The sequence below is a fragment of the Anser anser genome (assembly GCF_964211835.1).
Source record: "Anser anser genome assembly, chromosome: 12".
NCBI lineage: Eukaryota > Metazoa > Chordata > Aves > Anseriformes > Anatidae > Anser > Anser anser.
Genome location: NC_139733.1, coordinates 22,443,331 through 22,461,390, shown reverse-complemented (window position 1 = coordinate 22,461,390; position 18,060 = coordinate 22,443,331). Strand labels below are relative to the sequence as shown.

Below are 18,060 nucleotides of genomic sequence, written 5' to 3'. Positions count from 1 at the left end.
TGCTCAAATACACAATTTTTAATGCAAAACTTTAAAATTTAAGCTCAGTTTTGAAAATTTAGGACATTTCATGAAAGCACATTTGGTCCCCTTACAAGTTTCCCACCCCCAATTAAATACTGTTGAAAAACAACAATTAAGCATACATTGCATTTTTAATTAGGAAAAAATTATATTGCACATTATACTGAGAAATACAAAAGTCTGTTTCAGTAAGTTATTCCAGCAGTGTTATCAATTTCATTTTGATACCATTGACTTAGACAAAAATTTCCATTTTAGTGCATAGCATGTGCCCTGTCATTGCAGAGTAAAAACTTATCAGTATTTTTAAAACAAAGGAAAGTTGGCTCCTTAAGGAATACAAAGCCTTTCAGCAAGTAGCCAGTACCAGTCTCCTAGCAGACTGAACCCGCTCCTACAGGATGATAACTTGGATCACCTTGGCAACACGAATTTCAGCACAGTTTCTAATGAGAAGCTGACCACAAACTATTTGGCACTGTAATGGTCCGAGCCACTAAGGGCTGAAAGGCAGTAATACTCGCCTGTACTGTTCCCACTGTACAGCCACCTTCCACTGTTTCTGGCAATACACAAGAAGTGAAAAAGCAAGGTGTAGAACACTTGTGCAACTTCATTACAGTCATGTAATTCTCTGAGGAAAACTCTGAAACAGATTTCTGTGCATAACACTCAGCTGGAACCCTTACCAGAGCTCAGTTTTTTTTTGTTTTTAGAAGGCACAAAACACAGAGGCAATTGCAAGATGCATAAATGCACATTCGGAGAGCTAAAATGCAAGTCGGGGAAAAATCATTACCAGAAGCATCCACAAACACACCTAGGGCAATGTTTGTGTTGGCATCTGCACACCGTGACTTTACATGGCCTGTACCAGAATGCTGGGTTTTGCTTCCACGTTACCAAGCACTTCTTATTTCAGAGTTAAAATCAGAAGATCTGACCCAGCAAGAGCATTTCAGAAACCCCAGACATTTCTGCTTTCTCCCTCCCGCAGCGGGCAGAACGCGCTCCCTTGCTGTGTCCTCCCACGCTCCTGTAGGTGTTTACAGACTGAAGTGTGCCAGCATGCCCAGTCAGTGTTTACAGGCAACTAACACATTCTAGGAAAAGATTTGCAAAGGCAATTCTAAAAGAGTTCAAATTGCCAGCTACCTCAAATAGCAAGGCAATTGATCCTATTGCAACATTTTGGGAAATCTTAACATATTCCCCTCCCCTACCTTTCAAACCCCTTGTTAAAACACATACATTAAGACTAGGAAGACAGGATATATTTTTTTGCCTGAATATAAGATTCTACTATCAAGAAATAGAAGATTCTATAATGAAGTCCCTGAGATGCATCTGTATGCTAAAGATTCAAGCAATAACCTCTTAAGCACTAACTTCATATTTATTAGAAATGTTCCAAGTTGCAACATATGGCTTATGAAAACCAATGTTTATGAAAACCAGTATTATCATAGAAGGTGAAAATACAGCAGATCAAGTTTGCCCTTACATTTAAGCCCTAATTTAAAAATAATGAACCCAATAACAACATTTAACTACTTCAACTGCAGCCAGAAGTAAAGAGCATGTAAGCAACAGGCAGCCACTGAAAAAACAGAGTAAGCTGTCTGGCCTCAGTTTTTCATCTCTCACGACAGTGCTGCCTGAACTCAAATGCTTTTTTCCTGGAAGTTCATATATAGTTACTCCTCAAACATATCTGAGCTGCACTTTATGATGCTGGGAAGAGACAACAGCAGTTTTTCATCATTCCTTACTGGAACCAAAAGGCACAGTTTGCAGTTAGATTATAGCACTACTGTCAACATCAATAGTTTCTGCAGGCATGATCCCGTTATGCTGGCATAGACCAAACTGTCCTGTAACAGAAGGAAATTAGTGCACTGCAAGCTCAGATCTCTTACCAGCTCCTTCCCTAGGATGACGCAGAGACAGCCCCTGTCCTAATTACACTGACAAAGAGAATAAACCAGCTCGTAAGTATTCTCTGGGAGGGGCACAGCTGTTGATATTCTTGCATCATTTAAAAAAAATGAAGAGTTGTCTCACATGTAAGTTACTTCATATGTTACTTTGGGACCCACCGTATATTTTAACTAGCTATTCAAAAATACTTCATCCCTCCTCCCAAGTAAGCTCAGCTTTTCCTACAAGTGAAGAAAATGCAAGGCACTAACACATTAATGCTGTAAGGAATATGAAACAGTTTGTTCTTCATATACTTGTACACCAGTTCTTTTCTTAGCAGCATCTGTCCTGAAGAGGCACTAGATACATGGGCAGACAACGTAACTCTTCAAACTTCTGCTCAGCTGAGCTATATCAAGTTAGCTGCTTCAACAGCTGAGTGGCTTTGTAATTCACTCCCCCCTTCCCTTACAAAAAAAGGCACCTAATTTGTTTTATTACTGGTTTCTGTAGCTACAGGCCCTTTTGACTGTGCAGTTCTATACAATTGTGTACATGAGAGAACTCATGACTCTACTGATAGCTTCTTGTATGATCAAGAGTTATCTTTTCAGGATACTATTCTAAATAGAGCATTTTTGTTTCAGCAAGAACCCACTACCAGTGGGTTGCTACCTGAGAAGTACTTAAGATTGTGTATTGCTAGTCAGAATAACTCAATAATTAACCTTGGTGTAAGAAATTGCACTTTCCCATTCCTTCCCCAATCCCAAGATCATTTCAAATTAAATACCTGACCCTTTTCCAAAGGGAAATCTGTAATGCAGCTACAAAGAGGTAGCTAAGTGGCACGTGCCAATTTTCTCTTTTTTTTTTTTCCTTTTTTTTTTTTTTAAAGTATATCCAACCTTCATTTGCAACATTTTTCACTGGAAGTCTTAAAACAAGAAATCTCTATTCATGTGGCACATGGAGTTACCATAGTTCAGAAGACTGAACTCGTAAGAGAACAAAATCTCCCTTCAGGTCCATAATCAAAAACTAACAAGCATTGGGGATACCCAAGTGACTCAGCATATGCAGATGTGTGCTGAAGAGGAATGTCTAGAGCCAAATCCCATACTCCTCCAGACATACGATAGAAGTTACTCTGAAGAACCATTCAGATCAAGCCCACCATTCGATCAATCTGCCTCATGTAGTTGCTCTTCAGCGGCAGTAAATACCTCCTCTCATCAGGAACTCTGTTACACTGTTAACAAAACAAGAATATTTTTAAGAACTCAAATCCGGAAACGGTCCATCCCATATCCTATTTAACATAGCTGGCATTTCGGTATCAGTGACCACAGACTTCTTCCCAGTGCAGAAAATTGTAACCAACAGCACTTTTGGTCCCTACTCTCCCTCACCCTTTGCAAACTTAGAGCACAAACAGTATCGATGAACAGCAAGTGTTTCCTTAGTGGGGGCTGTAGGATTCCAAACACAAGCCAAACTACTGCAGCTTGTTATTCAACTGAGACTCCCCTCACTATGACAACTGTGAATTATTATTTTTTAAATAATGCTCTTTTTCTACAGGACTTTTCCACTTTCCTTTTTCCACTGCCTAGCCTAAGCCAACATACATTCCTTTTCCAGAAGCCCAAGCACACGTGGTCTGTGTATTCCTTACATTAGAACTGAAGTTGACTGCCTTTAATTCATTAGGTTTAACTTTTTCTGCGCGGTCCTCTTCTCCAGGGAGGATGTCTTGCCACAGTGAGTTCCGGAAGCGTTCATCCACAGACACGATATGTCCCTCAGTAGTAAACATGTATTTGTTTCCAGACTTATGCACTGGATTGTCTTCATCAAACAACTAAACAAGAGACATGAGAGACAGATCTGAATTAAGTGTGCAACATTTTTCAAGTCCCCCTCATCAAGAAGTGAAGCACATGGATGCATTTGAAGGATCACACGAAAAGCACACCTTTTCGTCCTAAATGGCCAACTACTATTAAAGCAAATGGAAATAAACAACTTTAATGCAAGTGATTTATTTTAGCAGTTAAAAGAGGAGATCAAAAGAAAAAACTTCTCACGCTACTTAAAGCAACCTTCTCTTTGTATGCTGCACTACGCAGGCATTTCTAGGCTGGCATCCACTGCTGCTATTCAGTCACAGGTTTTTTTTTTTTCCTCCCCTTCCACCCCCCCCTTCTTCTTCTCTCTACTAAAGGAAATTGAGAAGAGTAGCTTAAGCAGTGTTGGCTCAAATGCTTTCTCCTGTGACTGCCAAAGCTCGATGGGGAGTAATTGGAGGCTGCTGCTATTCAGGCAAAATGGCTACAGCAATTTAACTTACAGCTGAGCCGTACCTTCCCTCCAGTCTCGCTCCCTCTCCTTTCAGCTTTCCCCTGAAAGAGCTACCAGCTCTTCCATTTCAGGACAAGCAGCTCAGGCAGCTGCCCAAACCTCCAAGATTAGGGTGGGGGCAAAGAAAGAAGAGCACACTCTCCAGTACTCTGATACGTAAACACCTCTGCTCCCCACAGCCCAGCACAGTTTCTAACAGCACCTGCTTCCTTGTGCCATCTTTGTGCACAAGACTTGCAATAGTATTTTTGAAATGAAGAACATTTACATACCAGGTACAAATATTTACAAGTTTCACTGAGAAAAAAGCTCTCCATTCGATCTTCTTTTGTCTTCTCTACAACATGGTGTAATGTAGCATAGCCACACCTGAAAGATATAAGGTTAAGTTTGGGCTTAGTTCCCACAAATTCTGATCTTGAAGAACTCCCTAAATTTCCCTCAACTTCAGACCATTCCAATTCACTAGGGGTGAGGTTAAAAGGAAAAGTCTCTTTTACATGGAAGCATCGATTATTGATTCCTGGTATCCTGATGAGACTGTAATCATTGGAATAGCCCAACCACAGTGTCATTGTACGGACGTATTGAAAGAGTCTTTCAGAGAAGCAAGATGCTCTCAAGTCACGCTGCATGCACAGGTAATTTCCCCATAGCGAGCACACGAGAGACCCAGGTCTGGAAGCCTGCTCTCACACGAATGTTTTTTCCCAAGCTAGCAACTACTCTTCCCTCCCACTGACCCTTACAAATGCTGAAGCTAAAATATACTTGGAATGCACTTGGAATTATTTCAGTCACACCCCTATACTGCATCTGAATCCCATTTAACTGCAGAACAGCACCATTTTATACTGCCCTGTAGTTAATAGAGACTTGTCTATGAAAGCAAATTCCAACAGTTGAATTAAAATCTGCTATCTTCCCTTTGAGTCTTGCAAGAAGTTCATGTATGTACTATTAAAGTCAGGATTCATAGTTACTGTCTTGGGAAGAAAGCTGATATGCAGCAGAGTCTAGCTTGGAGGCCATCCCCTCAGTTTAGCTGAATACCACGAGTCCATGAGGTTTTAATTATTCTTGCAGGAGCCACAGGGAAAAAAAATAACCTTACCAGTTTTGCCACCTGATCATGAACAAACCCTTTTTAAAATGTTATAAAATTCTGAAGACATAAATTTGTCACTGGACAATAAATTTCATTTTCAAATTAGAAAAATAATTGTTCAATAAATAAATCATCACTTGTGGCTTTCTGGTTTACCTACAGACTGGGTTTCCTGATTTACCTACATTTGGCAGATTGGTTTGTATAGAGCATTTATATAAAAATATACGTATATAGCAGTGACAGAAAGCAAAGAACACTGAAGACTGACTTTGCTTTTGTGTATTTTTCCAAACTCTGTAGAATATCCATTCCCACGTGAAGATAAAATGGGTTCTTTGTGGCCTGGATAAGGGAAAAAGAGAACAGGTAGAGCCAGCAATTTGGAAATTTTGTAAAAATAACACTTACAGCAAAGGCGCAGTAGTATCAGATTCTCATGTGTCACAGTAAACTTACCTTTACAGGAACATGACTTAGATTACTCTGAGCAAGAACCTAGTAAAAGTTGTAATAAATTCAAGCTCTGATAGCTTCCTTGCAGCCAGAAATTTATTTTAGTTTACTGCATCTGCTGCCAGTCAGAGACTGTACCTGGACAATATAGCAAAGAAAGCTATTACACTTACTTCAATGATTTCTATTAAGTCACAAGTCTCTACTGTGTAAAAATCTGCCAGCCATTTTTCAACAGGTTGTTTAGTCTCACTTTTGCCTGTCCTATAAAAAGGGCTATTTTCAAAGCAAGCAACATAGCAACTACATTACATAAGTCAACTGCTTATACAGAGACCTCTATATAAGAGCATCCAGACACGGAGGCACTAAGCTTTAACGGTCCACCAGTGACCCAAGGACATGGCAGAAAGTAGGGGTGTAAAAAGTGACTTTCTGAGAGTCGAGTACCTGATAAAGAAGATATGTGGATTCCACTAACTCCGGCCTCAGCGGATAAAAGGGAACATCCGGAGCTTGCAGTTGCCAGTTGTACCTCTCTGGGAGAGCTCCGTATCGTTTCCATATGGCATAATAAAAAGCATGGAGACAAATAGCATCCTCCACATCTCCTATCAGTACCTAGGTGTAACAACAGCCATAAACACGTATGCTTAACACTGCAGGCCAGCAAGTTACTTTCTACTCTGTACTAAGACCATATCACATAGCAAAACACTCCCCCCAGAACATGGTATACAAATGCTGAGGTTAAATGAGGTAAGTGAGAAGTATCTCAAGTTCCATACAAAGCACGCCGAGACACCCAGTATCGCTATGCTGAACTGAAGCACTGCTACCCTGACACAGACACTGAACTGCCCTAAGCCTCTCTCACCAGAACAGCCAGGTGTAAGCCTGCAAGTTAAACTCATCTCCGAAGAGACGCTCGCGTTCATGTGAAGGCTATGATTAGAACGAGCCTCTCTGAGAACCCCTCCACTGTGTCATTCAGTCTTTAACAAAACCAAAGTTTACTTTACCTGTAGTCCTGGAAAAAAGGCTTGCAAGGAGTCAATCCAAGTGTTCATCAGCTGCCCAGTGAACATGTTTACATTAACATACAAAGGCGGGTCACCTTCACCTTCGTTGCAAGCTTCTCGACTGCCAAATGACAATAAGCATGTGTAAACATTCCCTGGTTTAGAACACGATGCTTGTTCCATTTTACAGACATTTTACTGCCACCAGCAAAGAGAACAAGTTGCAGTTCTGTCAGTGTTAGGCCACTTCAAAGCCATTTCAAAAGGAACCAAGAAGTCCATTCAGCTCTCAGAAAAACAATCCATAAAGGCATGCACACCTTATCCTTCAGGTATGTCAGCAAGATGCCTGCCAAAAAGTCACACTAGGTAAGATGAGGCCTTAAGAAGTATTAAGTTAGCCGGCGTAGCGCATTTCCTTCACAGCCCTACAGCTTTCTCTCAGCCTAGCATTTACGAATTTGGACAGTAACCAGTTCAGCTTCTTTGCACCAATAATGCCATCTACATCAGCTGACTAAGGAGTGAAGAGAATGTTAAAATTTCTTTCCACAGTGACTAACACAGAAATAAGTTTTTTTCTTTTTTAAAGAACAAAAGAGAACAAATTTTCCAGAAGGTGACCAAAACACTCCACAACCTGTCGTAACTTGCTGGAGTATTTATATGTTTAAGGAATCGATACTCATGTGAAATAACTTACCCTCTCCTTAAGTGGTTCTGAATGTTCCGATAAGCATCATTGAACATCTCCAAGTCTTCCTGTTCTCCAAAGAGGATGTAAGACTTCAGAAGATATTCGTAGAATGAATCTGACCCTGCTCCCAAGCCACTTTGCTTTCCAACCCAATGGCCAGTTTGGATATTCACAACATTCCCTTTTAGAACAGACAAAAGGTTTAGTCTGAAGTAGCTGAGTACATCAGAGAGAAAAAGAAAACATTCAAGAGATAGAACTTAAAACTATTAAATTTTCAAAGTCTTAAAAATCTTTTTTTTGTTCCCACTTATCAATGTGGGTGTTACAGTGCATTCATCCACGGAACTAGGATACACCTGCAGTCATTTTAAGTACTTTTAGCCATCTGCCAGTCTAAATCATATTAATGGGAATACGAATACAAGCACTTCAGGTTCATTTCCCAGTTTAATGAAAAATTTGTCTTTGGAAAGCTGTGCCCTAAGGAGTCATTCAGGTAATCCATTTTTCTTATGAAATTAGAAAGTGCCATTTGTTCAACGGAAAGCACAAGTACACGAGGAGAGCACAAGTCCACAGCTGCAGGGGAAGCAGATCAACAAAGTTTCTGATACGCCAAAGAAACCTGTAGAGTGAGGGTATTCTGCTACAGGAGACTGAGGCAGCATAAAGCACAGAGCCAGTCAATGCAGCACCACCCCAGAGGAGATTACCTAGCAGTCCAGTGTTATTGCTCCTGAGACTCCAGAGCGCTTTGACAGCTCTCCTGGCCACCCATTCGAATGTGGAATCACCCAGCAGCCTGCTCAGAATACCAAACTCCACCAACAAGGAACCAGCTCCTGCAGTACAGGTTTCATTATTGCTGTTTGGAGGTACTCCCTTCTTCAGATTGACCTGTAAAGCAGAGAGTGCTAACAGCAAGGAGGCAGGCTGCTCCTCATACAGTTGTGCTCTAATCCAGTGTCTTATATTTATTAGAAAGCTTTTTTTCCATTAGTTTTTGCAATGCATTGAAAACCAGAATATTTCTGCCTGGTCAAAAAACTTTGCTAAAAAATCCTGAAATTCATCTTCTGAATTTATAACATCACTCTCAAGGTGAGAAATCCTCACTTTGTTACTCTTACACTTGATAATCCTTCCAAATTTCAATCCGCTTTTTCGTCTTTTTTACTAACCATTCAGGTTCTTGCAGGGTGACACGAGCACTGCTTCCCCTAGTTTAGGGCTCCCAAAATCAAGAGCTTCACCAGCAAATGCTCTTCAACTTCCCCATGGTGCAAAACGCTCAAGGGAAGTTGCGCCACCTTCAGCTGCTTTACTGCGCTCTGAGCAGAAGTGAAAGCTCCTGTGTCTACAGCCCGACACGTCTGGAAGTACAGCAGTGCTGCACAGCATCCCCAGAAACTCAAAGCAGTCAGGGAAGTGCTAATTAGTTTTGTGGTTTAGAGTTCTTCCCCTAGAATTTATGCCCCTCTCCTTATCCACTGCATGTTTAAAACCAGGGGACGCAGCATTCAAGAATACCGCAGTGTTCTGGAGTGCTTACTGAGCAGCACTCGAGACAATGACAAATACCAAGCCCAACGTGACAATTATTTCAGACCGGTTTTATTTTGTCACCACAACGATATTAGTACCAAGTCACCAACAAAGATACTTGCTTAAACTATTTGCCTTCGCAGTATTTCTGGTTAACCTTCTTGCTGCCAGCACTGTTTGTTAGCATACGACACAGACGTGGAAAGCATGGGGCAGGGCACGTTCTAGCCAACCAGCATGGAAGCAAACAACTACTGACCCACAGGGAGCAATATATACGGGGTGAGGAAACAGCCTACAGAAAACGGTTACTGCACACCAGGAGCAACTCACACGTCGCCCATTTCACCACAACTTTGTGCAGTTCCCCCCCACACCCCATTTCAGTGTAACAGGCTCATTGCCCCAGGTGCACGCAGAAATGTGGACGCAGAATTTGAGCTGTAGGGCAGGAGAGTCACTACTTTTAGATTCTTGCCGCACCGTGCCGATGTGCTCACTTACCCGAGGATAGGGGATTCCAGTTTTGGTGTTCTCAAAGGCTGGAAGTAGTCTCACTGCCAGGTCGTGAGCCATGTGCAACAGTTCGTTATCGTAATCCTTAATGGTCATATCACCAAAGGGCTGTTTGGTATCTGTAATTATTATGTGGGCAGAAAGCAGGCTTCCCAAAACCCTATTGAAAAAGAAAAAGATATCCAGGTTTTAATTCTAACTTGAACCTAGTTCTTCAGCTAACCCCTTACCACTATCATGTTTAACAAGCATTGCTTTGTGCATCTTACAGGCACTACAGAAAGAGATCTCCTTTTTTCCCCACCATTAGTGAAAACATCCAGAAGTCGTTTTTTGTTACCCACAGAAACCTCAAGATCCTGTTCTGCAAAATTTACCTAACTTAGTAGCTCCTTTTAACATACCGAGCCTATTTATGAGCAAAGACTACATTCCCCCACCTTTTCTTGCAGTCATTTTACTGCTACAAACGACATTAAGTTTATGTAACAAATTTAGCATTCCCAAAAAAAGAAATCCTAGCAGGTTTACAGTTTAAGACAGTTATTCAAATAACGAAGCCATTTAATACTAGACAACATCTTCAACTCATCTCTAAGACCGACAGGCCTGTTTTTCATCTAGAACAAAAGTGAAAGCAAGCAGAAGGTCCGTGGCAAACAACCAAGACAAGGAAAACCTGTCAGCAGGGTTGTTTGTTGTGCACAGATCTGTGTCTCTGCTGCAGGAGCAGCAACAAAAACGTAGCAGTCTGCAACCCAGAGAGAGCTGAGACTGCCATTGTACCACCGCATCAAATCCCATGACTCATTAAAATCATTTTAAATATGAAAAGATGCAATCCTTTCATAGCAGGGTTAAAAAAAAACCTTAGTCAAGGAACATTCATGGCATAAAACCCACCAGAGATATCTTTATCAATGATTTTACTTTGGATCTCCCACATACACACAGCGAGCCTTTAACCTTGTCACTGTTTTAACGACGGAAACTCAGGGCTACCTACCTGATCGTTGCCTCAAACACTTGAACAGTTGAGTCTTTGTCAAATGAGACCGTATCAATCACCAACTTCACTGCTTTCTGGAATTCCGAGGAATTTCCCATTACCTTTTATACAAGAAAAAAAATAAAGTCTAATTACTGCTTCAGAAGAGGAGGGAAAACAAGAGAATGGCCAGCCCACATTTTAGACCAACAGTCATACGCACTAGATCTCAAACAAGTACTTCAAGCTCCTGGTAACAGACTTTCCAGGAAGTTAACCATACCACTGACATGAAAAACTGCATTTAAATACATATATATAATGTTAAAACAGGGAAATCCTGATGTATTTTTGTCCTTTTCACAAGTCTATGCACTCCCGTTCACCCAAGGTCACCATTGTGGGTGATCTCTTAGCCCACGAGCCTAAGATCTCTTAAGATCAGCATACTGAACATTTACCTGCTTTGCTATACACACACATTAGCTTAAGAGTTAAGTTTAGCTTAAAAGGTAACATGACCTGAAGAACAATGAAGTCTGATTTGACATTTACTTGACCAGGGCATCCAACGTCTTGGGCTTTTGACTTTTTTTTTTTTTTAAACAACACTCACTGCACGCTGTGCCCAGGACAAAGGGTGCCGGGTTTGTACAGGTGTACCTCAGCCAGTCCCCACCAGATCCAGAGACCGAGGCAAACTCAGCTCCAGGTTCAGGGAAGCAGGAATGCGGAAGGAGAGCACAGATCCCTTGCGTAAGTTCACGATAAGGCCGGGCGTACAGCTCTTTAACCATCAGAGCACCGGTGCCAGCCAGCCTGCTCTTTCCAACACCCAGACCTAGTGGGAAGCATTCACACGCTTGAGCTGAGGGTATGAAGAACAAAACAGCTTTCTCCCCACAGAAGCTTCCGAAGCAGAAGAGACTCCAGAAACCAGAAGTTTTATATTGGAGAAGTCAAACACTGTCCCCCGAGGCACAGACAGGACACGGAGCCCCCGGTGAAGGAGGACAGGAAGGCACCGTTTAACCAGCACGCGGCCAGGCGCACAGCTCACATCCCCGGCTGCTGCTTCAGTTAAAGCCAACGTTTCCTCACTTCCTGCTTTCAGTTCTGCTCCTGACCGCCACGCTCAGAGCAGCAGCTGAGACCCCTTCAGGCAGAGCTGCGCTCCCATTTCAGCAGCTGGAGGCACCGTATAACCCGGCGTCCTCGCACACACCTCCACCTCCAGACGAGAGAAGTGCTGCAGGGATCCTGCGCGTGGACGGGCCCCGGTCCCTCTCCAGAGGGCGTAAGGAGTTCAAGGAGGGGATGCTTCTCCATGGTGCCGCACTACTGGTACTACTAACATAAAACTGAGCTGCTTATCACTTTATCGTCAAATTTCACCAGAAATGCATGTGACAGGCTACTGTGGCAGCTTTACAGCCTTTCCCCCCTTTCCTTTCACCACACTCCGTAAGGATTTACACACCCATCAGGCCCTCCCAGCCCAGCAGCACGATCAGAGCTCTTACCGCGTTCCTGAGTAAGACGAACTCTCCTCACACCATCTCAGCACCCAGGCAAACTGCAGTTCAAACCCACCCCTCCTGAACACCAGCACAACAGGAGTACTCCAAAAGAGATCTCATCTGGGCGCTGGGGAAAACCACTGAAATTGCCTCCATCTCTTCCGGAGATCTCTCTTGATCGTAGAACATCCCGAGCTGGAGGGACCCACGAGGATCCTCGAGCCCAACTCGACGCCCAAGCACGCTCGCCCTTCCCTGCGTTCCCAGCACGCTGCTTGCTCGTGCTCCAGCTGCTACACACCCAGCACCTCCGCCTCCCCGGGAGGGACGGGCTGAGCCTCGCTCCTACAGAACACTGGGCACTTCCAGTTCGTGCTGCTCAACCTCCTGACAGGTTTTCATCACTCCTCACAAGGACATTTCACCTTCTCTTCACGTTAAGTACTGATCTCCATTTCTGTCAGCAACTTAGTGTGAAACATCAGCATTTTTGCATTAAAAACACAAAGACTAAACGGCGCCTGTTCTGTGGCAGGCCCTCGGAACATGCCACGGACCAGCTCCCTCCCATTTAACACTTTTCGTTGCTGCCTTCCTTCAATTTCTCAACAAGTTTCTTTTACGTTCTCTCCTCTTCTTCAGCTCCACTAGCTTGCTTTTGGTGTTTGTTGGAGGGGGTGGGAGGCATTGGGTGCTTTCTGCTGTGGTTTGGGTGCTGCTGTTTGGCTTTCTTTTGTATTTGTTTTGGTTTGTGTTTTTTTTTTTTCCTGTTGTTGTTCTGCTGCGGTCTAAGTTCAACCTCAGAGCAAAGGACAACATCAGAATTGTTCTGTAACAGGGCTGATGAACTTTGCATGACCCATCTTCAAGAAGACACCAAGTAAATCGATGCTCCCCGTTCTCCCCTTTACCTTCTTCTTTCAGAGTCTGTTCTGAGACGCTACCTAGCAGAAGTTTAGTTCGCAGCCGTACTTCTACCTCGACTCGAGCTGTCCTGCAGCTGAGGCCCGAGTTTCACAAGCCTTCTAAAAGAAGCCCCGTGCCAGAGTTCTGGTTCTAGGTTTCCCACACCTGGGTCCAAACTAAACCAACAAACGTGACAGCCTCCCCCTTTCCTAGCCTCGTTTCCGCTGCTAACAACCAGACCAAGAGAACAACCGAGACACCCGTGCCTTCAGAGCACCTGGTGTTTCTCACGTCTCTCAAACCCCTCGCGCAGCTGACTTCATCCTCTCAGACATTCACGGCCATATCCTGTTAAGACACGGCCTTTACATTTTAATTAGCCAAATAATTACTCTTCGGCATTACATCCCAGCTACCTTAGCGTACCTTTAAACTAATTTGTAAAATCAGTTTGTTCCTTTCAGCCTCTCACGCTGACCTTTCTCAACTTCCTTCCTGAGCTTTCTGATTGAATTTCGCAGCGGCTGGGCAGTAATTCCGAGGCTTTATCGTGCAGCAGGAGCAGGGTCACTGAGGTCGGGCCGATTAAAGCCTTCTTTAAGGAGGACTGACTTTGGAGCTTGGCTGTTCCGTGATTTTAAGGCTCGGTAGCTACCCACAGGGCAGGGAGGATTTCACAGCACCCTTTTAGCTTCTCCCTGCAGGTGACGGGGCGCCGATACCCCTCCTCCCCAGGACACCACGACCCTTATAACTACTGATTCCTGTTCGGGACAGCGTGTGTTATTCCCAAAAAGGAAAGTGGGAAGGAGACCCAAAGCGTCCCGGCGACTCACCGCTAGGGTGTCCAGGGCATCTATCAGCGTCAGCGAGTAGTTGCCCAAAACATCGTTGATGTTCAGGTTTGTGCTGGAAAATAAACACACAGCTCGGTGTCGGGGCAGAGAAACACACGGCTCCGCGTTAGGGCTCGGCAAAGTCACCGGGGTGGGATTTGGGGCCGGGGCTCTGCGATCTTGGGGGCTGAGGGGTTGGAATTTGGGCCCAGGGCTTTGGGGATTTCGGGACAGGGCTCTGCGATTTTTGGGGCTGAGGGGCTGGGATTTGGGGCCAGGGCTTTGGGGATTTCAGGCCAGGGGGCTAGGATTTGGGAAGCTGGGATTTTGGATTTGGGGCCAGGATATAGGATATTTGGATATAGGGCCAGGGCCCTGGGATTCAGGATTTAGGGCCAGGGCTTTGGGGCCAGGGCTCCAGGATTTGGGGCCAGAGCTCAGGGATTTGGGGGGTTGGAATTTTGGATTTGAGGCTGGGGGGCTGGGATTTGGGGCTGGGGCTCTGGGATTCAGGATTGAAGACTGGGGCTTTAGGGCCTGGGATTTAAGGGGTTGGGATTTGGGGCTGGGGCTCTGGGATTCAGGATTGAGGACTGGGGCTTTGGGGCCTGGGATTTAAGGGGTTGGGATTTGGGGCTGGGGCTCTGGGATTCGGGATTTCGGGCCAGGGCTGTGGGATTTGGGGATTTGGGATTTTGGGTCATGGCGCTGGGATTTGCGGTTTAGGATTTGGGATTTAGGGCCAGGGGGTGAGGATTTGGGGTTTGGGGCCAAAGCTCTGGGATTTGGGGCCAAGGAATTTGGGGAGTTGGGCTTTGGGATTTGGGGCCAGGACTTTGGAGTTTGAGGTGTTGGGATTTGGCGCTAGGGCTCTGGGATTCAGCATTTAGGACTGGGGGGTTGGGATTTGGGGCTGGGGCTCTGGGATTCAGGATTTCGGGTTGGGGCTCTGGGGTTTGGGGGATTGGGATTTGGGGATGTGGCTCTGGGATCTGCAGTTTAGGATCTGGGATTTAGAGCCGGGGGGGGGGCTGGGATTTGGGGCCGGGACTTTGGGATTTGAGATTTGGGGCTTGAGATTTGGGGCCAGGGCTCTGGGATTTGGGGCTGGGGAATTTGGGATTTGGGGAGGCAAACTTTGGGATTTGGGGGATTGGGCTTTGGGGCCAGGGAATTTGGGATTTGGGGGTCGGGCTCTGGGATTTGGGGCCAAGGCTCTGGGATTTGGGGCCAAGGCTCTGGGATTTGGGGGCAGGGGATTTGGGGGGGTCAGGCTTTGGGATTTGGGGGGTCGGGCTTTGGGATTCGGGTCTGAGAGGTGGGGATTTGGGCCTAGGGCTCTGGGATTCGGGGCTTTTGGGGTCGTGTCGTGTCGCGTCCCCCCCGCCCCCCCCCCCCGGCCCTCTCCTCACGGGTCGTCGCGGTCGGGCCCTCGGCCGCAGCAGTGCAGGGGGTCGAGCTCGTCGCTGGGGAAGGCGTGCCGCATGTAGCTGTCGTAGCCGAAGGCGAACATGCCGCGGGCGGCGTCGCGCAGGCGGGCGCGGAGCTGCGGGGGGAAGGCCCCGCTGTAGCGCGCCTCATACTCGTCCTCCCCCCCCCCGCCGCCACCACCACCCCCCCCCTCCCCAACGGCCGCCCCCTCCCCGCCGGGCCGCGGCCGCGAGCCCCAGAGCGCCGCCGGCACCCAGAGCGCGCGGCCGGGCGGCTCCTCGCTGCCGCGGCCGGGCGCGGGGGCGCGCGGCGGGAAGGGGAAGGGGAAGGGCAGGCGGCGGCGCACGCAGAGGCCCGGCGCCAGCGCGGGCAGCAGCGCCAGCAGCGCGTGCAGGCCCAGCCTCAGCAGCAGCAGCCCCAGCAGCAGCGAGCGCCATTGCATGGTGCCCCCCGCGCCGCGCGCATCGTTCACGGGCGGCCCGCGCTCCGCTCCGACTGCACCCCCCCCACACACAGCGGGCAGCGGCGCCTTTAAGTGAGGAAGTGGAAACGGCGCGGGGAGTCCCGCCCCGCGCGGCGCTCATTGGGTGGGGAGCGCGGGGAGGAGGGGGAGGCGTTCGCGGATAGGCGCGTTGTGGCGTCAGTCAAGAGGGGAGGGGAGGCGGGGGTTTAAAGGGGCGGGAGGGGCGGGGCGGGGCGGCGGGGGCTGTCGTGGCACGGCCCGGAAGGAGGCGGCGGGGCCCGGCCTCGCCCCGGGGAGGGCACGGCCCTGACCCGGCCCCGGCCCGTCTGTGACTGAAAGCTGCTGGGTTCCTGACTGAGAGCTGATAGACGCGGCTTAAAATCGAGTCTAGTTCAGAAATAAGGCTCGTCCCACGTTGCAGCCCCGACCACCAGTTTCTGGCAGTCTTTAAAATGTGAAATTTCCTCATCAGGCCCCAAAAGAGTTGGTGAAGGTGCCTCACGCTCCTCTCGCAGCTTGAAAGCAGCCCCAGACCCCACCAGGGCTGCCCCAAGGAGCTCGCGCTCCCCAGAACTGACGAAGAGCTGCGATGGGTTAGCTGAGTGCAGCGTTCTCCATAACTCAGTCCCTATTTCTAACAAAACAGCCGTGCGGCTACAAATGAACACGCCAAAGAAGGGTTTTCAACAACACTTTTATTGAAGCACTTCAAAATGTTCACATGATAGACGTTGCCTTTAACAGAATAAAACCTGTAATGTCTTAATTGAAAGGCACTGATCCTGGCACAAAGGTCTACTTACCCACCTTCCACTGTGAGGGAGACAAAAACACCAAACTTTCACTTCTCCTTTAAAGGAGTACGAGCACACCCCCTCCGAGTGCCATACTGCGTTTAAGCGACATGTGAAAGAAGTCCCTGATGTTTCACCAGGGCGTACTTTGACTTTCAGCATGCGTAGTAGTTCTAAAGCAACAGACAGTTTTTAGCAGGTTTATGATTTCATGAGAAAAGTCATTCTGAACTCACATTTTTGGAACAAAAGTCCCGGAGCATTTACCAGTCTTAAATATTCACACATCACTTCTCCTTTAACATGATTTACTGGTTTGCCGTTCACATACTTGGCAGCACACCACTCTTAGCAAGGTAGCTTAAATAATCTGATTTATACCCGCTGTCAAGTACTCATACAGCTCGCTCTAGCGTATGGGTCAGTGCAAGAACAAGGCAGCAGGGAGCAGAGCTGAGGCATGCTACCCGGGAAGAAGAGCATTTCTTTAACATTCATTAAACACACACCAAGCAAATCGTGACATGCCAGTACACCCATTGCACAGTCAGAGTAACTATAAAATCAAACGTTAGAAAAGTTAAAAACTTGATAATCTAGCTAAGTCATACTTCTCTTATTGTAGACCCTTGCACGACGCTCGTTAATTTAACCAGAAAGACTGTTTAAGGCATTTCCTTTGGCCTCTTTTCTTCCACCAGAAAGTGAAAATAATGCAGTTTTTTTTTTTAATCTGAGCATCCGAAAAGGACGGTCTTCCCAACTTGTTTCCGTGAAGAAGTGAAAACAAAAAACTGCTAAGAACCTAGGCTATTAGTTCCACAGACCATGAAACAGCTCCATGTGTGCATTTTTCATGTTGTGATAGGGCAGAATTGCCTGTGCAGCTGCTAAGACACCGGGCTGCGCTAGGGGGTGATGATGCGCACTGTGCCGCACTGCAAGAAGCCACCAGCCACGCACAACATCACATAAACCACCCGATGGGCCATAAACACTTCCCAAGGAAAACTTGCACACAGCCCAGTGCTGTGGGCGCACGCACCATCGGTTCTTCCCAGGCTAGCCTAGAGACTTGGTGCTCCGTGATCGGTGAGGGATCACGTAGCACTGAACAAAATCAACAAGCGCTTGGGGCTGACAGCTACTGCAAACCGTAAGAACACCATACAAGACTAACACACCACAAGGCCATACAGGTATGACTGACGTCTAACTTGTGTGCATATTGATGATCACATGCATATTCATGACCAAGAGTTGTCTCTGGCTCAATATTTGCCTTTTCACAAGACTCAGTTCTCTTAATATGATAACGGTCTAGGCCTACTGCAGGTACATCAGAAGAGAGCTTGCTCACTACGGAGCCTGAGTCAAGTAATCTGAGAGATTAGATTGACCCGACAGATTTCTAGAAGCAGAACACTACTACAGCAACCAAGTTCAGCAACAACACTGCTAATA

General features: G+C 46.4%; 1 protein-coding gene across 1 annotated transcript; it reads right to left on the bottom strand.

Annotated features, from left to right (window-relative positions):
• EDEM1 (ER degradation enhancing alpha-mannosidase like protein 1) lies at positions 1–15,879 on the bottom strand. Its single transcript, XM_083796095.1, has 12 exons — positions 15,321–15,879; positions 13,909–13,981; positions 10,665–10,768; positions 9,647–9,818; positions 8,311–8,494; positions 7,601–7,775; positions 6,898–7,018; positions 6,326–6,496; positions 5,691–5,764; positions 4,584–4,680; positions 3,626–3,811; positions 1–3,199 (listed from the first exon to the last, which is right to left on the bottom strand). Exons 1-12 carry the CDS (start codon positions 15,779–15,781, stop codon positions 3,110–3,112), a joined length of 1,908 nt encoding a protein of 635 aa, XP_083652221.1. The 5' UTR covers positions 15,782–15,879; the 3' UTR covers positions 1–3,109.
• Positions 15,880–18,060: the final 2,181 nt, after the last annotated feature.

What these genes read in the sequence shown, in the direction of transcription:
- EDEM1 (XM_083796095.1), bottom strand. Translation starts at nt 15,781, where the DNA reads ATGCAATGGCGCTCGCTGCTGCTGGGGCTGCTGCTGCTGAGGCTGGGC. An exon ending in CCACATATCTTCTTTATCAG is followed by an intron (nt 5,765 to 6,325) that starts GTACTCGACTCT and finishes TCCCTTATCCAG; the next exon opens with GCCACAAAGAACCCATTTTA. An exon ending in GAAAAATACACAAAAGCAAA is followed by an intron (nt 4,681 to 5,690) that starts GTCAGTCTTCAG and finishes TATATCTTTCAG; the next exon opens with GTGTGGCTATGCTACATTAC.